The 20114-nt window shown below is 32.6% G+C and overlaps 1 protein-coding gene and 1 non-coding gene across 6 annotated transcripts; one reads left to right on the top strand and one right to left on the bottom strand.

Annotated features, from left to right (window-relative positions):
• Window positions 1–745: 745 nt before the first annotated feature.
• On the bottom strand, window positions 746–818 carry TRNAE-CUC. Its single transcript has one exon. It is a non-coding gene; the product is annotated as a tRNA-Glu (tRNA).
• A 367-nt stretch (window positions 819–1185) lies between these two features.
• On the top strand, window positions 1186–11870 carry LOC122008875. Of its 5 annotated transcripts, none has more exons than XM_042564773.1 (4): window positions 1186–1407; window positions 11099–11170; window positions 11377–11458; window positions 11553–11870. In XM_042564773.1, exons 1-3 carry the CDS (start codon window positions 1225–1227, stop codon window positions 11410–11412), a joined length of 291 nt encoding a protein of 96 aa, XP_042420707.1. In that variant the 5' UTR covers window positions 1186–1224; the 3' UTR covers window positions 11413–11458; window positions 11553–11870. The 5 variants fall into 5 exon arrangements, 4 of the variants coding, with proteins under 4 accessions (XP_042420707.1, XP_042420706.1, XP_042420708.1 ...); XM_042564772.1 differs by having other exon boundaries at window positions 11569–11870; XR_006119417.1 differs by lacking the exon at window positions 11099–11170 and having other exon boundaries at window positions 11569–11870.
• Window positions 11871–20114: the final 8244 nt, after the last annotated feature.

A 20114-nucleotide genomic window follows, 5' to 3' on the forward strand; every position in this document is an offset into this window, starting at 1 on the left:
CCAGTGTCTGACTCTGTTGTAAGAATTCAATGTGGCAAATCAAAGCAACAGGACCCTGATGGGTATTTTAATGGAACAGAACAGATTTCTAATTTCGGAGATGAGGTGACTGTTGAAGGAAACGCTAGGAGATAAACTAGGTCAGTGGTTACACCTTTAATGTCTGATCATGCTATAGAGCCATCATTTACTAGGAACTTGCTTGATCTTCATAATAAAGTTGGTCATAAAGCAGCTTCACCTGGATTACCTACAGAATGCAATCCACATAGAATAACTAGGTCAAAGCAAAAGGGATCTGAGGAATATCTTAACAGAACAAAACAGATTTCTAATTTTGGAGATGAGGTGACTGTTAAATGCAACTCTAGGAGAATCAAATTACACAGGAGGGTAATTGTTGTAGCAGCAAGAGATGTTTAGAAAGTGCTTCTTTTGAAGAAATACAGAAGATATCTCCCTCTAGATCCATGTTGAATTGTGCAGTAGCAAAGGTTGTCTCAGGCAGTCACTCAGAAGAACTTCATCAAAGGCAAAATCAGTGTGGGAGAGAGGTACTGAAATGTCCTTTCATATTCTCTTTTGGAGCACGCGGTAATGAAAAGGGATTCCGGGTACGGTTATCGGACTAACAAAAACCCGATCCGATAATGTTACAGATTCCTGGTTCACAAATGGGTAAAGTTACGAGACGATGCGTGATTTTATAAGCAAGTTTTTTTTAATGAAACAAAATCATAAAAATTTCCGTTGCCGGGACTCGAACCCGGGTCTCTCGGGTGAGAGCCGAGTATCCTAACCAACTAGACTACAACGGAATGATATTATAAGTCACATATTATGCTATCAAGTTATATTTTTCTTAGGTCCGAAGGAATAATAACAAAATATAATCTTTGAATTCATTTTGACAATAATGAAAACTTAGGGGAAGGTATTTTAAAAAATGCTAGTATTTTTAAAAGCACCCCCTTTTGTTCATAATAAAACCATGGGAAGGCAAAAGAATAATTGACTATATGTTCGTCACGCACCTGCGTAAAAACCATTTGAAGTATTTTGTTAATAATAAAACTACGGGAAGTATTTTGAAAAACGATGCCAAGTTTGGGCCATTTTGAAAAGATTCCTTTTCAAGTGAACTATTGTGATATATACCCGTCCACCATTACCCGAGAAATCGAAGTTAAAGCAAGAAGGCTCAGGGGAGGGAGGGGAAGGGAAATGGCGGAGCCAGGCCAACTCGATCAAGCGTCTCCGGCGTGCAAGGTGGATGCTGATGTATTATTGAATGAGCCGAGGTCGTTCAGGATGGATCGGAGGTCGCCGGAGGCGGCCGCGCTCAGAGACGCCGTCTCCCGCAAGCACCTAGACTTCCTTGGCGCTTACTCCGACGACGTCCTCACGGTACAAGATTCTATAATTTCTCTTAGATATTGTATATACTGTACGTCTGGCAATGGCCTTGCTTTATTATGGAAATTTCCCGGGTAGGGTTTTGTTTTGAGTTGGGGAGTTTTCCCTTGGGTCGGTCGAGTTCTGGGAGAGATGGCAATTGGGATCTTGGGGAATTCGTTCTGAATTATGCTTAGCAGTTAAAAATGGAGATTGTTGCTTTATTTTAATGACTAAATATGGGCAAGCGCGAAGAGAGGCCAAGAATCATCTTAACGCCTGTCCTGTGGGAAACAAACTTTGATTTTGACTATTTCATGATTCCGGAGCAACAAATAGGATAACTTGATACGTTTGGGTTAATGCTCAATCAAACTGGTTGAATTCTTGGATTTCTTTCAGGTAGAGTATACCGCATAAGCTCCTATTTACATCATAATTTTCAAGCAAGCTCTAGAAGATATCATGGTTGGGTTGCGACGGAATTTGTTCTGGACTATTCTCTTCCTATAATATCGGGCCTCATACTTCCTTATAGATCAAATAATCATAGAGTTACTGCCTTTGATGCATAAGTACTCCTTTTCTTCAGTATTTCAAAATTTCTTCTTGGAGCTTCATCATCATCAATCTGACTTTTGTTTTTGAGTTATGATGCGGTGGATAGATAGAATCTGTGTCGTATTTCATTATTGTGCATTGAATAATGGAAATTCTAGTCAAAGGTGGGTAAATAGTAGCACAACAAATAAATAATTGCAGATGAAAGAAAGGTTTGTGTGTGTGGGTGGTTTGAAACAAGCTTCTCATATTGAGACATGAAGATGATAATGAGGTTAGAAACAATGGTAACTGGGAAATATCAGCATATTTTATTAAATTTCTTTTCCATTCTTCTCTTCACGTAGCATAGTGGTCCACTGATTGCTTCCCTCTTCCCTTCTCCAATTATATCGATGCCATTGGTAATCAGAGTCAACAGTTCCACTGATAATTTTCTAAGCATTTACTCTCCATTATCCAATTTATTTTAGTAAAATGAAGCAAATAGTAATTTGTACAAACTCAATTCAACTGCCTTGCTTTATACTGACACAGATATAAGCAAATTGGATTGGGTGATGCCAATCCAATTTTTCTAGATAATTTGAACAATTCATAAAGATCACAAGTTTAAAAAGAACTATTAAAAGAATTAGCAAGGAATGAATAAGGAAAATTACACAGTCAATCAAAATATAGGTTAATTAACAGAATTTGGAACATGCATGATCAATCTTGAGAACGAACATCAGTTTCAACTTGATTCTTAGTAAACAAGTATGGGAGAGAGAGTCTTCATTGTTTGCTTGACTCCCTTCTTGAATTAATCTTATTGCTTGTTCTTAGTATTAAAACTCAAGACTAGCAAAGGTTTAGAGTCCCAAATTGATAAAAAAAAATTAAAATTAAAATTAAAATTGGAATATATATTAAAAACAAAAAAATATTTTGAGGTGGTAAAAGATAAAACTGAAAAAAAAAACAATCAATGTAAAATTATAATTATTTTTATTATTGAAAATATTAATTAATTAATATGGGAATGTTATATTTAATGCTCCAATTATTCGTTTCATCGGATCTGCATTTGTTGCGACACACTAGGCCCCCACCAACTAATGAGCATGTGTTTTTAATATAAAATTATTTAGTTTAAATTAGAATTTTATGCATTTTATTTATAAAAAAATCATTTCTTAATTATTTATTATAACAACAACACTTTATTTTATCTTTTTAAACACTAATCTATCCGGTCTAATTTCTAAGACCCATGGAAGTCTAATCAGTGCACGTAGTCTTGGGGGAAAAAAATAAATATCAATAATTTCAACCTCGATTTTAAAAATCTAATTCACGATTATCTTTGAATTGGAACTGAGAATTTTGTTTTAATTAAAGTTCAATTTTATTCCAAGAGTAAATAACATATAAAAAAATTTGGAATTCAACGGTATCCAATAAATAACGATTTTTTAAAAAATTATTGTCTTTTTCTATTTAACAATAAGTTTATTGAAAATTATTATTAAAAAATTAGTTTTAATCAATCATTTTCTATTAACATTATTTACATAGTAATAAATAATAGTTTTATTAAATTGTTATCGTGCATATTTTGAGATCTAACACAATGATGTTATTTTTAAAAATTAGTTTTTATACACATTTTTTTACACACATCCATATATTTTAACAACTTGTAAACTTAAACTTAATAATTTTAATTTATTTTACTTAATAAATTTAATATTATTAAAAATTTATGATCTTTTAAATCATACACTATGTGAATTACGATAACCATCTTTATACTTATTTTATTTCTTTTTCTATATTTATTTTTCTAAAGTTTTACTCCTTAAACCTAAAACCCATTCACGCCCAAACATTACCGCGCGCCTTCGTCTCCATCACCAAACTATTCCTCTTCCTCTCTTTATTGCCAAAATGTTCACTGCCTTCATCTTCTTAGGAGCCTCGGCTGATCACAAGGTGGGTTGCTCATAAGGCAGGCTACTTGCAGCGGTCGTTCGCTGCTCGACTTGGAGTAGCTATAGGGGAGGAAGAGAATCGTATCCCGGCCATGGTGACCTTTCGATCCAGCATGGATCCTTCTGTCATCTTTCGTTGCATGCTTGTAGTTAGGGATAATGACAATATTGAAAAATAATCTCGAATTGATTTCAATTAATTGAGATTTATTATGTTTGACATCACAATCAAGATCGGCAGTACAATCAATATCGACATGAATCAAGTATTAAAATAATACTTCCAAATTTATTATATTTATTAATGTGCTTATAAATTATATGTCATATTTATTTTTTTCATTATTATTTAGATCATTTGTATAAATAAGTCTATTGGCTTTAGTAAGTATAGATCAAAGAATTATTCTCTATTTTTTTTTTCATCTATTAGTTTTAACATGGTATCAGAATCAAATAATTTCTGACATCGCGTTAGCTATAGTTTTATATTCAGCTTCAGTACTTAAGCGAGAGACTGTAGGTTGCTTCTTTGAAAGCCGAGAAACAAGATTTCACCCAAGAAATATGACATATCCACTAGTAGAATGTTTATCTTCGGGAGATCCAACCCAATTTGCATCACTGTAGCAATTAACTCTCATGAGGACTGACGATATAAAAGAAGATCATGTAGAATAGTGTCTTTGAGATATCGAAGAATTCTCTTAACACTTTTCCAATGGTGTTCAATAGAAGCATGCATAAATTGACAGACACGATTCATAGCAAAAGTAATATCGGGTCGTGTAATTGTGACATATTGTAGGGCACCAACAATACTTCGATAGATCTATGGGTCAGATATTGAAGAGGAGGATGAAGGTGCAGTGAATCCACCTTCAATGATTGGTGCGGAGATAGGATGTGCACCATCTATTTTAGCTTGTTGTAGAAAGTCCAGTAATATATTTGTTCTGAGAAAGAAGGCAATCTTCAGAATATGAGAGAAACTCTATGCCAAGGAAAAAGCGAGCATTGTCAGATCTCGAATATAAAACTCTTGACGAAGAATATGGAGTAAAGTAGTAATGTCGCTTTGATCACTACCAGTTATTAATATATCATCCACATAAATCAGAACAAATATTAAAAATTTCTCATTACATTTGTAGAATAGAGAAGAGTCAGTTTTTGAGCTAGAAAATCCCTAAGTATGAAGCCAGGTAGATAGTTGATGAAACCATGCACGAGGTGCTTGTCGAAGACCATATATAGATTTCTGAAGTTGACACACATGTGTTGGAAGTTACGGGTGGATGAATCCAGGTGGTTGCTCCATATAAATAGTTTATTCAAGGTGTCCATAAAGAAAAGCATTGGAAATATCTAATTGTCGTATCAACCAATTGGAGGTAACAGCTATGGATAGTAGCAATCTGATAGTTGTAATTTTGATGGTTGGACTAAAAGTATCATTGAAGTCAATACATGGTTGTTGATTAAAGATTTTAGCAACAAGACGAGCTTTTTAACATTCAATAGATCCATCTGCACGATACTTAAATCGATAAACTCATTTAGAGTCCACAATATTTATAGATGGAGTACGAGGAACTAAGCTCTATGTTGCATTGCGAAGAAGAGCATCAAATTTTGTTGTCATCACAGCACACCAATTTGTATCTTTGACCTGCTATTTAAAGCTAGAAGGTTCAACAAAATTTGAAGAATCAATAAGAGCACGTGGAAAAGGATAACGAGTAGAAACTGGTTGACATCGTGCATAAATATCGCTTAGAGAAAGCATTCGCTGAGGAGTATCATCATCAGAGCTACTCGAAGATGAGTGGTCAGACGGATGAAAGTCAAAACTAGAGAGTGGATCACCACAGCCGCTGAGTCTACAGGAATATGTGGAGATGGAGTAGAACCTAAGATACCATCCCCCTAAGTACTTTCAATATATCCTGATGAATCAATATGTGGAGATTCTAGTATATTACTTAGTGATATTAGATAGGTGTCTTGATTATATAAAGGAGGATCCGAGGTAGCAACTACAAATGGAAAAAGAGATTCATCAAAAGTAACATACTGAGAAATATATATCCGCTCAGTTGAAATATGGTGGCAACGATACTCATGATGCAAATTACTATAACCAAGGAAACCACATTTTAGAGAGCGAGGGTTTAACTTGTGTTTAAAGTAAGGTCGTAGCCAAGGATAACATGCGTAACCAAAGATATGAAAAAAAGAATAATCTGGAAGACGATTATAAAGTCTTTCCAATAGACACTTGTTTTGAAGTAGTGAGGTGGATAAACGATTGATAAAGTAAACTATGGTTTGGATGACATTATCCTAAAACTTAAGCGGAACTAAGGCAAGATTAAGAAGAGCTAAGGCAGTTTCAATCACATGACGATGTTTCTCTTAGCGGATCCATTTTGTTCAGGAGTATGGGGGCAAGAGATTCGATGGAGGATGCTAGAGGAAGTAAAATGACAATGAAACACTTGATACTCTCCACCCCAATCAGAATGAAGGAAAAGTATTTTACTATCAAAATAACGTTCAACATAATTTTGAAAATGATAAAAAATATCGAAGAGATCAAATTTTCTTTTCATAAGAAAAATCCAAATGGACTTGCTAAAGTTATCAATAAAAATAACATAGTAAAGAAAATCCTAATTAGAAAGAATAGGAGCAGGACCCGATACATCATAGTAAATAATTTTCAAAGGAAAGTTAGAGTTGTGAGTAAAGAATACAAAGGTAGTTTATGAGATTTTGCTTTCATACAAACTTCACATAAATGAGATAATGACGCTAAAGAGTTGGTAAACCAAAACGATTAATAATGTCCTGAACAAGACGTAGAGACTGATGACCAAGGCGTGCATGCCAAGAGAACTTCTCTATGCGTTCTCCAACAAAAGTTTTGAGAGAGGTGGGTTGAAGATGATGAAGACCGTTTTTAGTGTCCCCTTGGAGTAGAATAATTCCTGTCGCGGGATCATTCACAAGACAATGATGAGGATGAAATTCAAAAAATATATTATTATCAAGAGCAAATTGTCGTATGAAAAGTAAATTTTTAGTGATAGAAGGAACATGAAGAGTGTTGCGCATGTGAAAAGTACGACCACATGAATGAAAGGATGTATTTTCAATGTGAGCAATTTGCAAACATGAGTCATTACCTATTTGTACCACATTAGACCCATGATAAGGAGAAGTTTCTGTAAGAATATCATACTCCGATGTAACATGATGAGTCTCTCCAAAATTTGGATGTCATCCTGGGGTTTCAGAAACTGATCACTTTGCATTAGGAGGGATAGAGAGTAAGAATGCTCCAGAATGAGATGATTAAGTACTAGATTGTCAAGATAAGGGGGGGTTGATTTGATGATATAGGTCCTTATTGAAAATTTGAATTATATCTTTTATAATAATTTTGAGTATAATGACCATAATTGAAGTAAATCTGACAGCGTCCTCGACCTCGGCCTCTGAAACATCCAATCTGATTTTGATGACCATGTTGGGGAGGAAACTGATTATGTTGATCAGGTTGTGGAGCTTTGCTAATTATGTGTGCCGATAAAGATAGAGAATCTAACATCCTTTGAGATTGTATTTGTAGAAGCCTTTCATGAGAGGATAACATACCACGAAGAGTTTCGAGTAATACTTGATACATGCGAGTCGTCACATTAGGAACAAAACTATCATATTGAGGACCCAAACCTGCAAGAACATGCATTAATAGTTCTGAATCAGGGACCGGATGTCCAATTGCAGTTAGGTTGTTGGTAATGTTCTTGACTGATTGCATATAATCACTGATAAAGGCATCTCCTTGATGCACAGACTGTAATTGTAGACAAAGTTAGAGAATCCGTGTTTGAGAGTGGGATGCAAAAGAATAATCAAGAGCTTCCCAAATTTGACGAGAGATGTTGAGGCTAATGAGCTTGGGAAGTATAGACGTAATAATTGATGAGATTAACTAAGACAAGACTAATTTATTCTTTTTAAAACCAAATAACATAAGATGAATCATCTTTTTAAGGTAGAGATGAAGTACCATCAATATGACCAAGTAAGTCATGAACATAAAATAAAAGAAGAAATTGTAATTTTTAAAATAATTATTATGGTTAAGTTTAACGGAAAGAAGAACTATATGAAAAGGAAAAAAAAAATATTTTATGATGACTTATGGAAACTGAAAAAGAACATATTGCTCTATTTTTTTTTTAAATTCTGCTCAGCCTTTTTTTTCCAATGTTTTTTCTCTGCTTTTTTTTGTGCTTCTGTTTTTTTTTTTTTGTCGCTTTTTTTTTGGTTTCTTTTTTAGAATAATAGAACGGAAAAGAAAAGAAAAACCAAAGGGGAAGGAAAAAAAAAAAGGAAAAAACTGAACAAGAATTAAAATGAACAAGTAATATTTTTACCTTGTTATAATTGATGTTGTTAAGATTACTCGTCGACGAAAAAAGTTGTTAATGAAAAGAGAAGAAAAGTTGCTGTTGCTGAAGTGAAGTTGCCGTTGTCGATGATGATATCAAATCTAGATGTAGAAATTTTTGTAGTTGTTGTAACAAGAATTTGGAAGAGGAAAGTTGAGAGAAAGAAATCACTCGGCTGCGTCGGGCCTCACTATTGTTCGAGGAGTCTCGACCTCCGATTTGGACACGGTGAGTTCCCAACCAATCTGGTTAGGTATATGAATGAGATACGTTCATTCAGGTTCCCTGAGGTCTTTTGGATGAGGAGGATAGTGATTCGGTAGACCTGCTCATGCGACTTGCATTCTTGCACTAGATACAGGATGGAGACAGAGTCATCTCACCTGCAAGGAAAGTTCTCATAGATTCCCACGGCACAACATAGTTGCCTAGAGGTTCTTGACTTCTTGTCTTCTGATTTGATTCCAGTTTAAAAAAAATAAATTTATGATTTTTTAGCTTGCAAAGAACAATGTGGGAAGATGGAAGAAGATAATTTGGTTACCTTGTTTACTTCAGATTCTCTTGTGCTTTTTGATTGCATCACTGCCATAGCCATTGAAGGGATTCTCACAAATTGCAAGGTATAACAATGTTTATCAAAAAGCAAATAAAACATGACAATGCCTGGACAATTTATTTGACTTAGCAATTTTGATACTTTTCTCTATTTTTTTTAGTAATAAGGATAATGTGCTCTAATTTTTTTTTGTTACATAGGCATATAATTTATGAAAAACACTTTAGTTATGACCATTGGTCTTGACACCATGCATGTGTTAGAAATAATGTACGAAATATATCTAACAAAATTAAAATATACAACATCTAATTAAGAAATAACTGTTTCAATAAAGTAATATATAAAATATATTGAAAATTTGCAGTTTGTCATTATAACTTAATCCGCTTGTTATCTTATACATAGCTTCTAGTTGTAGACTGATTCGGTCCGAAAGCATGAAGCTGTAAAGCTGGGAATATGACGGCTGCACTGATCAGTTGTAGACCTCGCTCTACTCTGCAAAACAAGTAACGTCAGTGCCAAGCCAAGGAAGAGGTACCCGATGTTGACCCTCCGACGCTCAAGTCAGTCACTGGAATGTGGAGAAAAGTGGAGTAACTGTAGAACTATGCACAAACAATAGATAACGCGCACCTTCGCCGGTGATGAACCCCCTTTATATAGAGTCCTGATGGGCGACGTGCACGCTTCTCGAGACATGGACAAGCTCTCCGATATGTCTTATGAAAGGACCTGTCAACAAAGTACCGTTGACAACATACCTTAACAGGGCATGCTCAGTAGAAGTTTCCGCAGTATAATCCGCTTGTCGATCATGCCTTGTGTTAACGACACTACCTCCCAAAAGGATATAGAAAGATACTACAGTGGTCCCGTTGCTTGGCCAAGCGGGGTAGTTGCTTGGTCGGGACTCCGCTTCGTCTACGGCTAGGTCCGGGTAACAGCTCAGCCGGGTGCCCTCCACTATGTCGACCTCAATTGCTATTCTGTGTGATGGCTGTGCGACACATGTCTTCCCCTGTTCGGACAAGCTATATGGTCTCCCTCAATGTCCTACTGCTCCATATCGAGCATCGATTGTCTTATGCATCATCCCAAGCTAGACTGAAGGTCTATTCGGACCTGTCTCCCGTCGATCAGGCCATGACTATCCCGATCAATCGTTGCAATTGTCCTCCGTTCGGTTCTTAACACTTAGGTATTGACCACCTTGACTTTGACCTCCACCCTGGTAGTTGATCACATTCTAGGTAGACCTTCCTCCATCACCGCATCATAGACCATTATTTATTATTCTAATTTTAGGGCATATAAACATTTCTTCTGATAGTAACTTTATTATTTATTATAGGCCAAACAATTTTCATAAGTACTAACCTAACCCCTGTTATTTTTTGCTACAAGTTAACCAAAAAAAAATGTTGAAATTTACTATGATCATGGACTTGTATACAAAAATTCACTATTTTGAACAAGGTTTCATTTATTCTCTAGTAATCCTTGTATCTTGGAGTCACTGTTCTTGATAGTACCTTGTTGTTTACAATGTCAAGACTAGAAAAATATGACTTTCTAGTAATCCTATCACTCAAATTCCCTCTTAAGAAGGACTATGATTTCTTTTATACAGTTTATTATAAAGTATTACAATTTTGATCCAATTCATTATCTATCAATATTTTGATTACAAAATATAATTTTTGTCTTCTTTGTTGCATTAGACAACCAACTGTGTTATTAGATGTATTTTATCTTATCTTGTTTTACTCTCTTATCTTGATTTTGCTTAATGATTGCATGGTTATAATACAAGTAACTCAATTTTATTGGATGATTCCCTTTTGGTTGATACCTCAAGATATCAATATCAAGCTTAGCGAAATGCTGAATCAGGATGTTGTCTCTCTCTCATCCATTTACTTTGTTGATCTTTTTTTCAGATTTATCAAGATGTGAGAAGTATTGTTATGTTATTAGTTTTTCCATTCTACTCATATACATCTGATTAGTTAGTGCAAAATTAAGTGATTATTTTGATGATACTATTTAGCTTGATGGGTTAGCAAATAAAAAAAACTTTTCTTCAGTCTCTCGGAACACAACTGTAACGGTTGATGGACTAGTGAAAATTACAGGTTGAAACTAAAGATGGTTATCTTTTGTCCATTCAACATGTTCATCATGGGGAAAAAAACTTTCTGAGAAAGGTCTGGCCCTCCAGTTTTCCTCCAACATGGTCTTTTCATATATTAATTCAAATAATCCTTTTGACATGGATGTCTTCCAAATTTGAACATTTGTTCATGCTATTTTTATATTATTGTTCTTTTGTCTTCTCATGTGACATGTGAGCAGGGTGGAGTCACATGGTTTATGAATTCATTTAAGTAGTCACTAGGTTTCATCCTTGCAGATAGCGGTTTTGATGTTTGTGTTGGTATGTACGTAACACAAGATGGAGCCATGACCATACTAGTTTATTTGTTCATGAGAAGGTTTCTCTTTTTCTTTTTTCATTTCCTCGATAATACATAGTTATGTTCTCTTATATTCTTTATATCAGAGTCTTTTGATCATAATGTTATGTAGTCCACTATTTTTCTAGGCATTTTGGGATTGGAGTTGGCAAGAATCGACACAGAACAACTAGCAAGCTATGGCAAGTTATAGGTTTTCTAAACTAGTAATCTTTTATTGGTGTTTGTAGTTATCAGATTTAGAATCTTATTTATGGTTTTATATTTTTCATGTCATGTGCTGAAACCAAAGAGGAGTTGAAATGAATTTGCGAAAACTTAAGAGGTTACACCAACAAGACTTTATATCAATATGTTAGGTATATAATTATGATTTCTAATTTGTAATATATTTATTTATTTATTTGAACAAGAGTCCTCAAGTGTATTAGGAAGAATGTCGGGAAGCTAAAAAAATAAAGACTTCAGCAAGTTAAGGAGCAATGAGGGCTACAGGGTCGCCTCTTCATTGACATCTAAGTAAAAAATCTCATGTTGTTATATTGCTCTACCTTTGTTTTATTAGTGTCGATACTTGTCATTATGTTGGTTGTTTATAAAATTTTTTTAGAAGGTTGTAAATATTATTTTCGAATGTTGAAAAATTATATATTAAATTTTATTTTCAAATTTTGTATTTTAAATGATTTATAATACTAGAAAATTTTATATTAAATTTTAATTATTTAATTTAATTTTTAAATGATTTATAATACTAGAAAATTTTATATTAAATTTTAATTATTTTTTTATTTTTGAATCTAAATAATAATAACTTTTTACGGTTTTATATTATAAAATTATTATCTTTACCTTCAACCGTTATCTTTGATAACTCACTTTAACAAACAACATGATCTTTAATAATAGTTTTAAAGGGGTTATGATAATGATAACGGTAAAAAGTTATTGTTATTAAGTTTTCTTCTTATAGTGTCACCTCAGGAGGGGGACTAATGCCTAACCTCTTAACATGACTCCAAAATGTTAAGTCTGTTTACAAGCAATTCTCACGTAAAGTAGTCCAATTCTTTCCGTTTTACATTTTACATATGCCAAACCATTCTCAATCAATCTCATTAGGGATGTAAATGAACCAAACGATTCGCGAGTTATTTGGAGCTCAGTTCGATAAAAAATTTATTCGAGTTCGTTCGTTTATTTTATCGAGCTGAGCTTGAGCTCGATAATTTTATCGAGTCGAGCTCAAGCTTAAGAATATTCGGTTTGTGAGCTCGCGAACATATTCGTTTGTAGGCTCATGAGCTAAAAAACGAACTTTAAATCGAACAAAAAAACGAGTTCTAAAATGAGTCAAAAAATGAGTTCTAAAACGAAGCTTAAAATAAGCTTTAAAACGAGCCAAAAAAATGAGTTATAAAATGAGTCCAAAAATAAGCCTGAGCTCGCTTAACGAATTAGACTCGTTAACTATGATAATCGAGCTAATAACGATCCGAGATCGAACTGTTCACGAACTTGATAATTCTAAATCAAGTCGAGCTCGAGTCTTGTAATAAAAGTTCAATTCGAACTCGAGCCGAACTCGAGCATAATACTGTTCGACTCGATTCGACTCGTTTATCTCTCTAAATCTCATGTCTAAGCAGCACTCACCAACATAAAGAATTTGATTGGCAAGGTGATCCACCTCCGCATTTGCTTCCATATGTGACCATCTTATTTGATATTAAGAAAATATCTTTCTGATTTTAAGTACCAAGTGGCGAAGCTCCCAACAAAGAGTTTAAATCTCTAATTATGTAATTAGTAACTCGAGTCCCAATTTAATTAAAAATTTGACTATTTTAATTTTTAATCGATTTAATGTTTTACAATTCAATTTGTTTAATTTTCATACATACTAAAATTCGATTGATTTTAGGATGTAACACTAAATGTAATAAGAATATATGGCATTTTAGTGCATATGAATATAAAATAAGATTCATATGTAAAAATATAATTTCATTTAAATTTGATTAATTTAAGATTTTATTTTTTGTTAAAATATTAGTTATATCAATGAAATTGATTTATTTTAAAATTTTAAATTTAATTAAATTGATTATATTCGAATCAGTATTTAAATTTTATAATTCCTTACTTTCTTGTCAAATCTAAATTTAATTGAAAGTTGGATTATTTTAATTTTTGATTGATTTAATTGACATTTTATTGATTTGATTCAATTAAATAAAAATAATAATTTATTCAATTTTATTAAATGGTTCAGTTGGTTTAGTTATTAAATTCTCATTTACCTAATTTAGATAGTTTTGTAAATTCATATATATTATAATTTATTCTATATACGCATAAGTTGATTCTGTAAATCTACGAGAGTTAAAATAAATATTTTATAAATCTATTTTTAATTTATTTCTAATATGCATCATATCCTAGCATACAAAATTTACTCTTATGCACAACACTTTTTATATATTCAGATAGTTAATGTAAAAATTTTATGAAAGTAAATTAGTCATCTCTAAAATTAATCACAATCTTCCTTAATTCATCTGATAAATTCAAAATACTATATATATTTAAAATTAATTTATATTCATATTTACTGAGATTCCAATTTTAATTCTATAAATTCTTCATAAGTTCTTTATCACTATACAATAACTTCTATTTAATTTATTTTTATTTTCTTCTTTTGCAGCTCTGTCAAAGTAAAGTAAGATAATACTTAGTTAATTTACTTATTCACCATTATGAATAGCATCATTTAGGGGTGAGTAATTAAAACGTCGGTTAAATTAAATTAATTAATTAAAATTTTCAGTTTTTTTCATAAAAATATTAGATTATTTCGATTAAATTGATTTGGTCACAATTTTAAAAATCTAAATTTGATTAAATTGATTAAATCGAATTTGCCTATGTCTAAACTAAATCTAAAATTTAATTATTTCAATTTTTGATTGTTTTAATAGTTGCTTTATTAATTTGATTTTTTTTTATTTTTTAATAAAAGTTCAATATGTTCGGTTATTATTATTTACTCTTGTCATAATTTACAAGAATTATGGATATTAAAAAAACAAATTTTATTAAAATATTGTCATAAATTAACCCTATGAAAATTTTATATTTTTTAGCAAGAAATTCTCAATTTTGGAAATTAATAGATAATATAATTACATTCTATGTACAAATATGTCCTGAAAAAATCATGTGCATAATTCCATATGCAAAAAGCACCTTTATTTTTAAAATTAGAATTAGATCATCTGATAAATTTAAAATAACTTATATATACACTTTAAAAATTGTCCTCGGATTCATTTTTAATTATCAGTAGCATCATTTAGGACTGAGAATTGTTAAACCGAATTAACTAATTGAAGTTAAAAATTCAGTTTTTTAATTAAAATATTAATTATTTTATTCAAATTGATTCAATCTCAATTTTAAAATTTAAGTTTAGTTAAACTGACTAAATCGAATTGGCTATATATCTGAATTGAAACCAAGAGTTTCAATATCATTTCATAATTTGTAACTCTCTTAGTATTAATTTAATTAAAAATTTAATTATTTTATTTTTTAATTGATTTAATCGATATTTTATTAGTTGAGTTTATTTTATTTTTATTAAAAATTAAAATTAATTTGATAAATTTCAATTTAGACATGTTCAATTATTAATTGATTATTAACTATGATTTGAGTGAATTATGGGCATTAAAAAATATTAAAATATTTTTATAAATGTTTGATTGATGGATTGTTCAATTGATCAACTGATTAATTGACAGTCATTCTCAAGAGCACAAAAAGGTTCTCAATCGATCAGCCGATCGATTGAGCTACTCCCCAATCGATTAGTGGATCGATTGGGCTGGGATTTCTCGCGATGATGCGAGGAATCCAGAATCGATTGGTCAATCAATTCCAAGGTCTTCTGTGATTGCACACAAGGATTTTGGATCGATCAACCAGTTGATCTAGCTGCCCCTAATTGATTAGCTGATCAATTGGGATATGACTGTTGCGTAGATTGTGACTTTTGAACCGTTGGGATTGCTCAGATCTGATGTGGCAATTGATTGGGAGCATGCCCAATCGATTGGGAGCCCTAAAAAGGAAGATATAAAGATAACGACAAGTTTAAACGTGACAACTCTTGACTCCATCTTCTCCATCAATTCTTGGAAGCTTAGGGCTATGGTGTTGCTGCACTTCCAAGCTTACAAGAGGCATTCACAAGCAACAAGAGATCAAGCAAGAAGGTTTTTCATTTGTATTTATGTATTTACTTCTTGTTTTGACTTATATCTTGTTGTTGAGTAGTACGAGGTTTATCCAACTCTGGATTGTTCCGAGAATGAGTGTTTTTTATAGTGGAGGTTGTGCTCGTGTGTGGATCCTTAAATTAATCTCCTTATCTTGAAGTGGATATTAAGTAAATTCTTTGTGTTAGCGTTAAGGAGTTCGCTTTAAGTTTATCCATTGCAACAACATCTACGAAACGAGCAAGCGAGCGAGACTAGCTATTCACCCCCTCCCCCTGAAGCTTCAAAGTGTCTCAACAAGTGGTATCAGAGTAAGACCGCTCTTCACCGGACTCATCGTCGGAAAAGGCAAAGAGCTAGCTATTCCCCCCCCCCCCCCCCCTACCCTCCTTCTCTAGCTTCAAAGTGTCTCAACAAGTGGTATCAAAGCAAGACCGCTCTTCACCGGACTCATCGTCGGAAAAGGCAAATAGCTAGAGGAAGAAGAAGAAGTTGAAACCCTAAATTTCAACAAGCTAAAGTCTATCATCAAAAGGAGCTCAACTTTAAGATGGATTTCCAAAATGTACTTAGATATAACACAATGGTACCTCCACCATTCACATTGATGAGATTTGATCTTTGAAAATCAAGGATCAATAATTTCTTAATGGTGGAGATAAGTAATGGTTTGCTCTAATAGAAGGCTTTCGAGCTCCAACAAATGACAAGGACAAGCTCATCAAGAATAGCAAATGGAGCGAAGAACAAATCAAGAGAAGCGAGGCAAATGACAAAGTGACCAAATTATTGGTCAATCTATTGCCTAGCAACATATTGAGCCAAATTGGGGGATACCAAGATGCCAAAGAGTTTTAGAGCAAATTAAAAAACGTTCATAAAGTCTCCTCCACTGATCCAAGTCAAGAAGAATCCAAAGAGGGAGACTCATTGGATGAAAAAGATTCGGAGGAAGATCCATCCTCAAGAGAGTGTCAAGACAAAGACAAAGGAGTATACTCTTTGTTTGATGTGCTCGAGGATTCGAAAGTTGAGAGGTGCTCAACGTCCGAAGATGAAGAGGAAGAAGCATCCACCTCAAGGATTGAGGGGGTACGTGGAAGATCAATGTTGGATCAAGAAGAGGCATCTAGATCCGAATCAAGAGAAGAAAATGCCAACCCTACAAATGAAGGTATAAAAATTTTAATTGTTAATAATAATAATCATATTTTATGCTTTGAGTGTAGGGAGAAAGGGTATTACAAGAATAAATGCCCTAAGTTGACCAAGAAGAAAGGTAAATTAGCATATAAGGGCGATGAGAAGATCAAGGAGGTTGGCCTCTTGATACGCAAAGACAAGGAGCACATTGTGTGTTTCTCTTGCAATCAAAATGGACATTATCAGAGCTAATATCCAAAGGGGAAGAATCCGACCAAAGTCAAAGGAGAAAGTTTAAGTCGAGGGGGAGCTTCTAAGGGGAAACCCAAGGTATCATTTATTGAATCAATTCCTTTGACCCATGATAAAAAGCATACTAGGTTTAGTTTATATCATTTTAATGCTATTTATCGTGAAGATAGAAAGCATGATAGGGTTAAAGAAAAAGATGTAGTGTATCATGTTAAAACTACCACACCTAAGTCTAGGAAGGTAGGTGATAACTTAAGCAATAACTCTAAGGATTTTAGATACATGCCTAAGAAAAGGAAAACTCAAGGTTCTAATGGACAATCAAAATTTGAGAACTTAAGGAGTGAAAATCAAGTCTTGAGGTCAAGACTTGAAAACTTAGAGAGGACCCTAGAAAAATTGACAATTAGTGTCAAAGGGTCAAAGAAATCAAACCTAAGTCAAAATATGCAAGAACCACCCAATGGTAGGAGAGGTTTGGGTTACAAATCTAAAGCCAAGAAAGATGTATCTTCTTATCATAGAGTTTCATATAGCTATAAGACTAACCCTAGGTCTAGTGGTCAAGTCAAAGTAACAAGAGAAGTTATCCCTAGAGTTAATTTGAAAAAACCAATGTGATTATGGCTTTTAAGAAGCCTAAGAAAGTTACTAAGAAAATCACAAGGGAATCTATTATTAAAGTTGACCTAGAGGAGTCTAGTGTGACCAAGGCTTCTAAGAAGCCTAGAAAAGTCATTAGGAAGGTATCAAGGGAAGTTATCCCTAGTGAATATCTAGAACATCTAAGATACACCAATCAGTTTTAGGTTCCTAAGAGTGTGTTCTCTTCACCCTAGATGAGTTTAGAAAATGTCAACTCCAATTAGAATGGTAGTTAACCTAACCTTGAAAAAATTGGTAATTAGAGGGTATTTTCAAGATAGTTGTACTTCTTGAAAATAAGAAGGTCTAATTGTTTGCTCTTTTGGAAGAGTAAAATGTGTCAAAATTTAAAGATTTGGACTTAATTTAAATTGGTACAAATTAGATAATTCAAAGAAATATCAAGTTGAGATTTTAACATTTTCTTGGGAGAAAAATGGACAACTTAGGTTATTCTTAGTTAAGAAAATGATTTCAGCATAGAAAGACTTAGATATATGATCTAGGTATTTCATTTATGCTAAATCGTCATGCTTTATTTTCCATCATATGCCATGATATCATATTTTACATTCAATAATTGTTATGAAAAATATTACATATCATGTTATATATATATATATATATATATATATATATATATATATATATATATATATATATATATATATATATATACATCAAGTAGCTATAGCATGTTTTTTCTTTTGAAAAATCATTTATTTTGATATATGTAATAAAACATCATGCATTACTTTAATTTATTTTAGTTAAGGACAATGACATTAGTTAACAAATGATATCCTAGGTAGATAATTATATTTTAAATGTCTAAATAGATATGCATAACCCTTAAATTAGAAAAAACCAATATCTACAACTCACAAGGACCATAAGTTACTTGCATGTGTTTTAGTACACATTAAATACAAGTGAGATGCTAGGAGTATGAACAAGACTCAATATGTTGATTTAGTACATCTTTTTGAGTTTTAATTTCATCAAATCACATAGTTTATGTGTTATCCAATCATTAGGAAAGCTAATGTACAAGTCATGTGCATTTAACTTAAGGAACATGGTTGGAAATTGATTTTAAAAATCATTTCAAAATATTTTTAGAAAATCTTGATGAAAGCTATTTTTTGATAGAAATCACCATTGTATAGTTAGACACAAACTAGAGCAAAACATTAAAGTTTTCATTGATTTCATGTTTTGTGTCAATCTTTGAAAAAGAGACATATTTTCTTAGAGAACTATTTTTTCCTGATAGTATATGACTTAAGTAATGTCTACGCAAAATTTTATGATTTTTGGAAAACCATAGAATTATTTAGACATTTCTAAAATTTGGCCAAAAGTTGATTTCAGAAAAATCAAAAACTTAATCGATTAGCTTGGGGAGTTTAATCGATCAACCGATCGATTAAATTGAATTTCCCATGAGTAAAAGCTCTCGGAATCGATCAGTCAATCGATTGACCCTATCTGGGTCTATCAGTTGATTGATTCAGGTACCTTTTTTTGTGAATAGAAGTTCGTTGAATTGATCAATTGATTGATTGAGTGACTTTGATCGATTGAATCCCAACTTCAATCCATTGGAAAGTTGATTTTAGTTGTGTTGGTTTGATTTTAGTCCATTAAGCCACTTGTATTCATATTAATCATTCCTAACCCTATCAAACTTATTTATGAACATTTAAGGGTAATTTTTATGATAAAACAATATTAGAATGATTAAGGAAGACTAAGTTGGAGTTTAGGTAGAGGTTTGCATTCAATATTAATTTTTAAACCTAAAAACTTTAAATTTTGGATTTCCTAAAAGTTTAGGAACTCCAAGTGATTGTTAGTGCAATGACAAAAAGTTAGAGTATGTTTTGAGGGGGAGCTACTCCTTAAATATATGAATTTACTTTCAATGAAACAATAGAAGGTTGTAAACCTTCATTATTGTAAATGCTCTAGGATGAACATTGTATGGTGGAAGTATGCTCCAAGGTTGAGCATTGACAACAAATGAAGAGTATGAAACCTTTATTATGATGTTGTGAACAAGTGATGTTGTAAATAGCATGAGATAACTCTTTAGGAGAAGAGTTTTTTATGTGTGCCAAAAGGAGATAATGTAGGATTTAAGTTAGTAAATCTTCATTTACCCAAAGGAGGAGATCATCCAAAGGGGGAGAATGAAGGAAATCCTCATTCATACTTTGACATGAAGAAGAAGTTGAGGTTATGAGATTAGCTTAACTTAAACGTATTATCAAACATCAAAAAGTAGGAGATTATTGGTACAATTTTCCCTTGTACAAGATTGACTAGGTTGACAAAACTTAAGT

Source organism: Zingiber officinale, chromosome 8A (genome assembly GCF_018446385.1).
Source record: "Zingiber officinale cultivar Zhangliang chromosome 8A, Zo_v1.1, whole genome shotgun sequence".
Taxonomy (NCBI): domain Eukaryota; kingdom Viridiplantae; phylum Streptophyta; class Magnoliopsida; order Zingiberales; family Zingiberaceae; genus Zingiber; species Zingiber officinale.

Coding starts and splice junctions, on each gene's coding strand:
- LOC122008875 (XM_042564771.1), top strand. CDS start 1,225: ATGGCGGAGCCAGGCCAACTCGATCAAGCGTCTCCGGCGTGCAAGGTG. Junction 1,408..11,098: donor ACTCCGACGACGTCCTCACG/GTACAAGATTCT, acceptor TGAAAATTACAG/GTTGAAACTAAAGATGGTTA.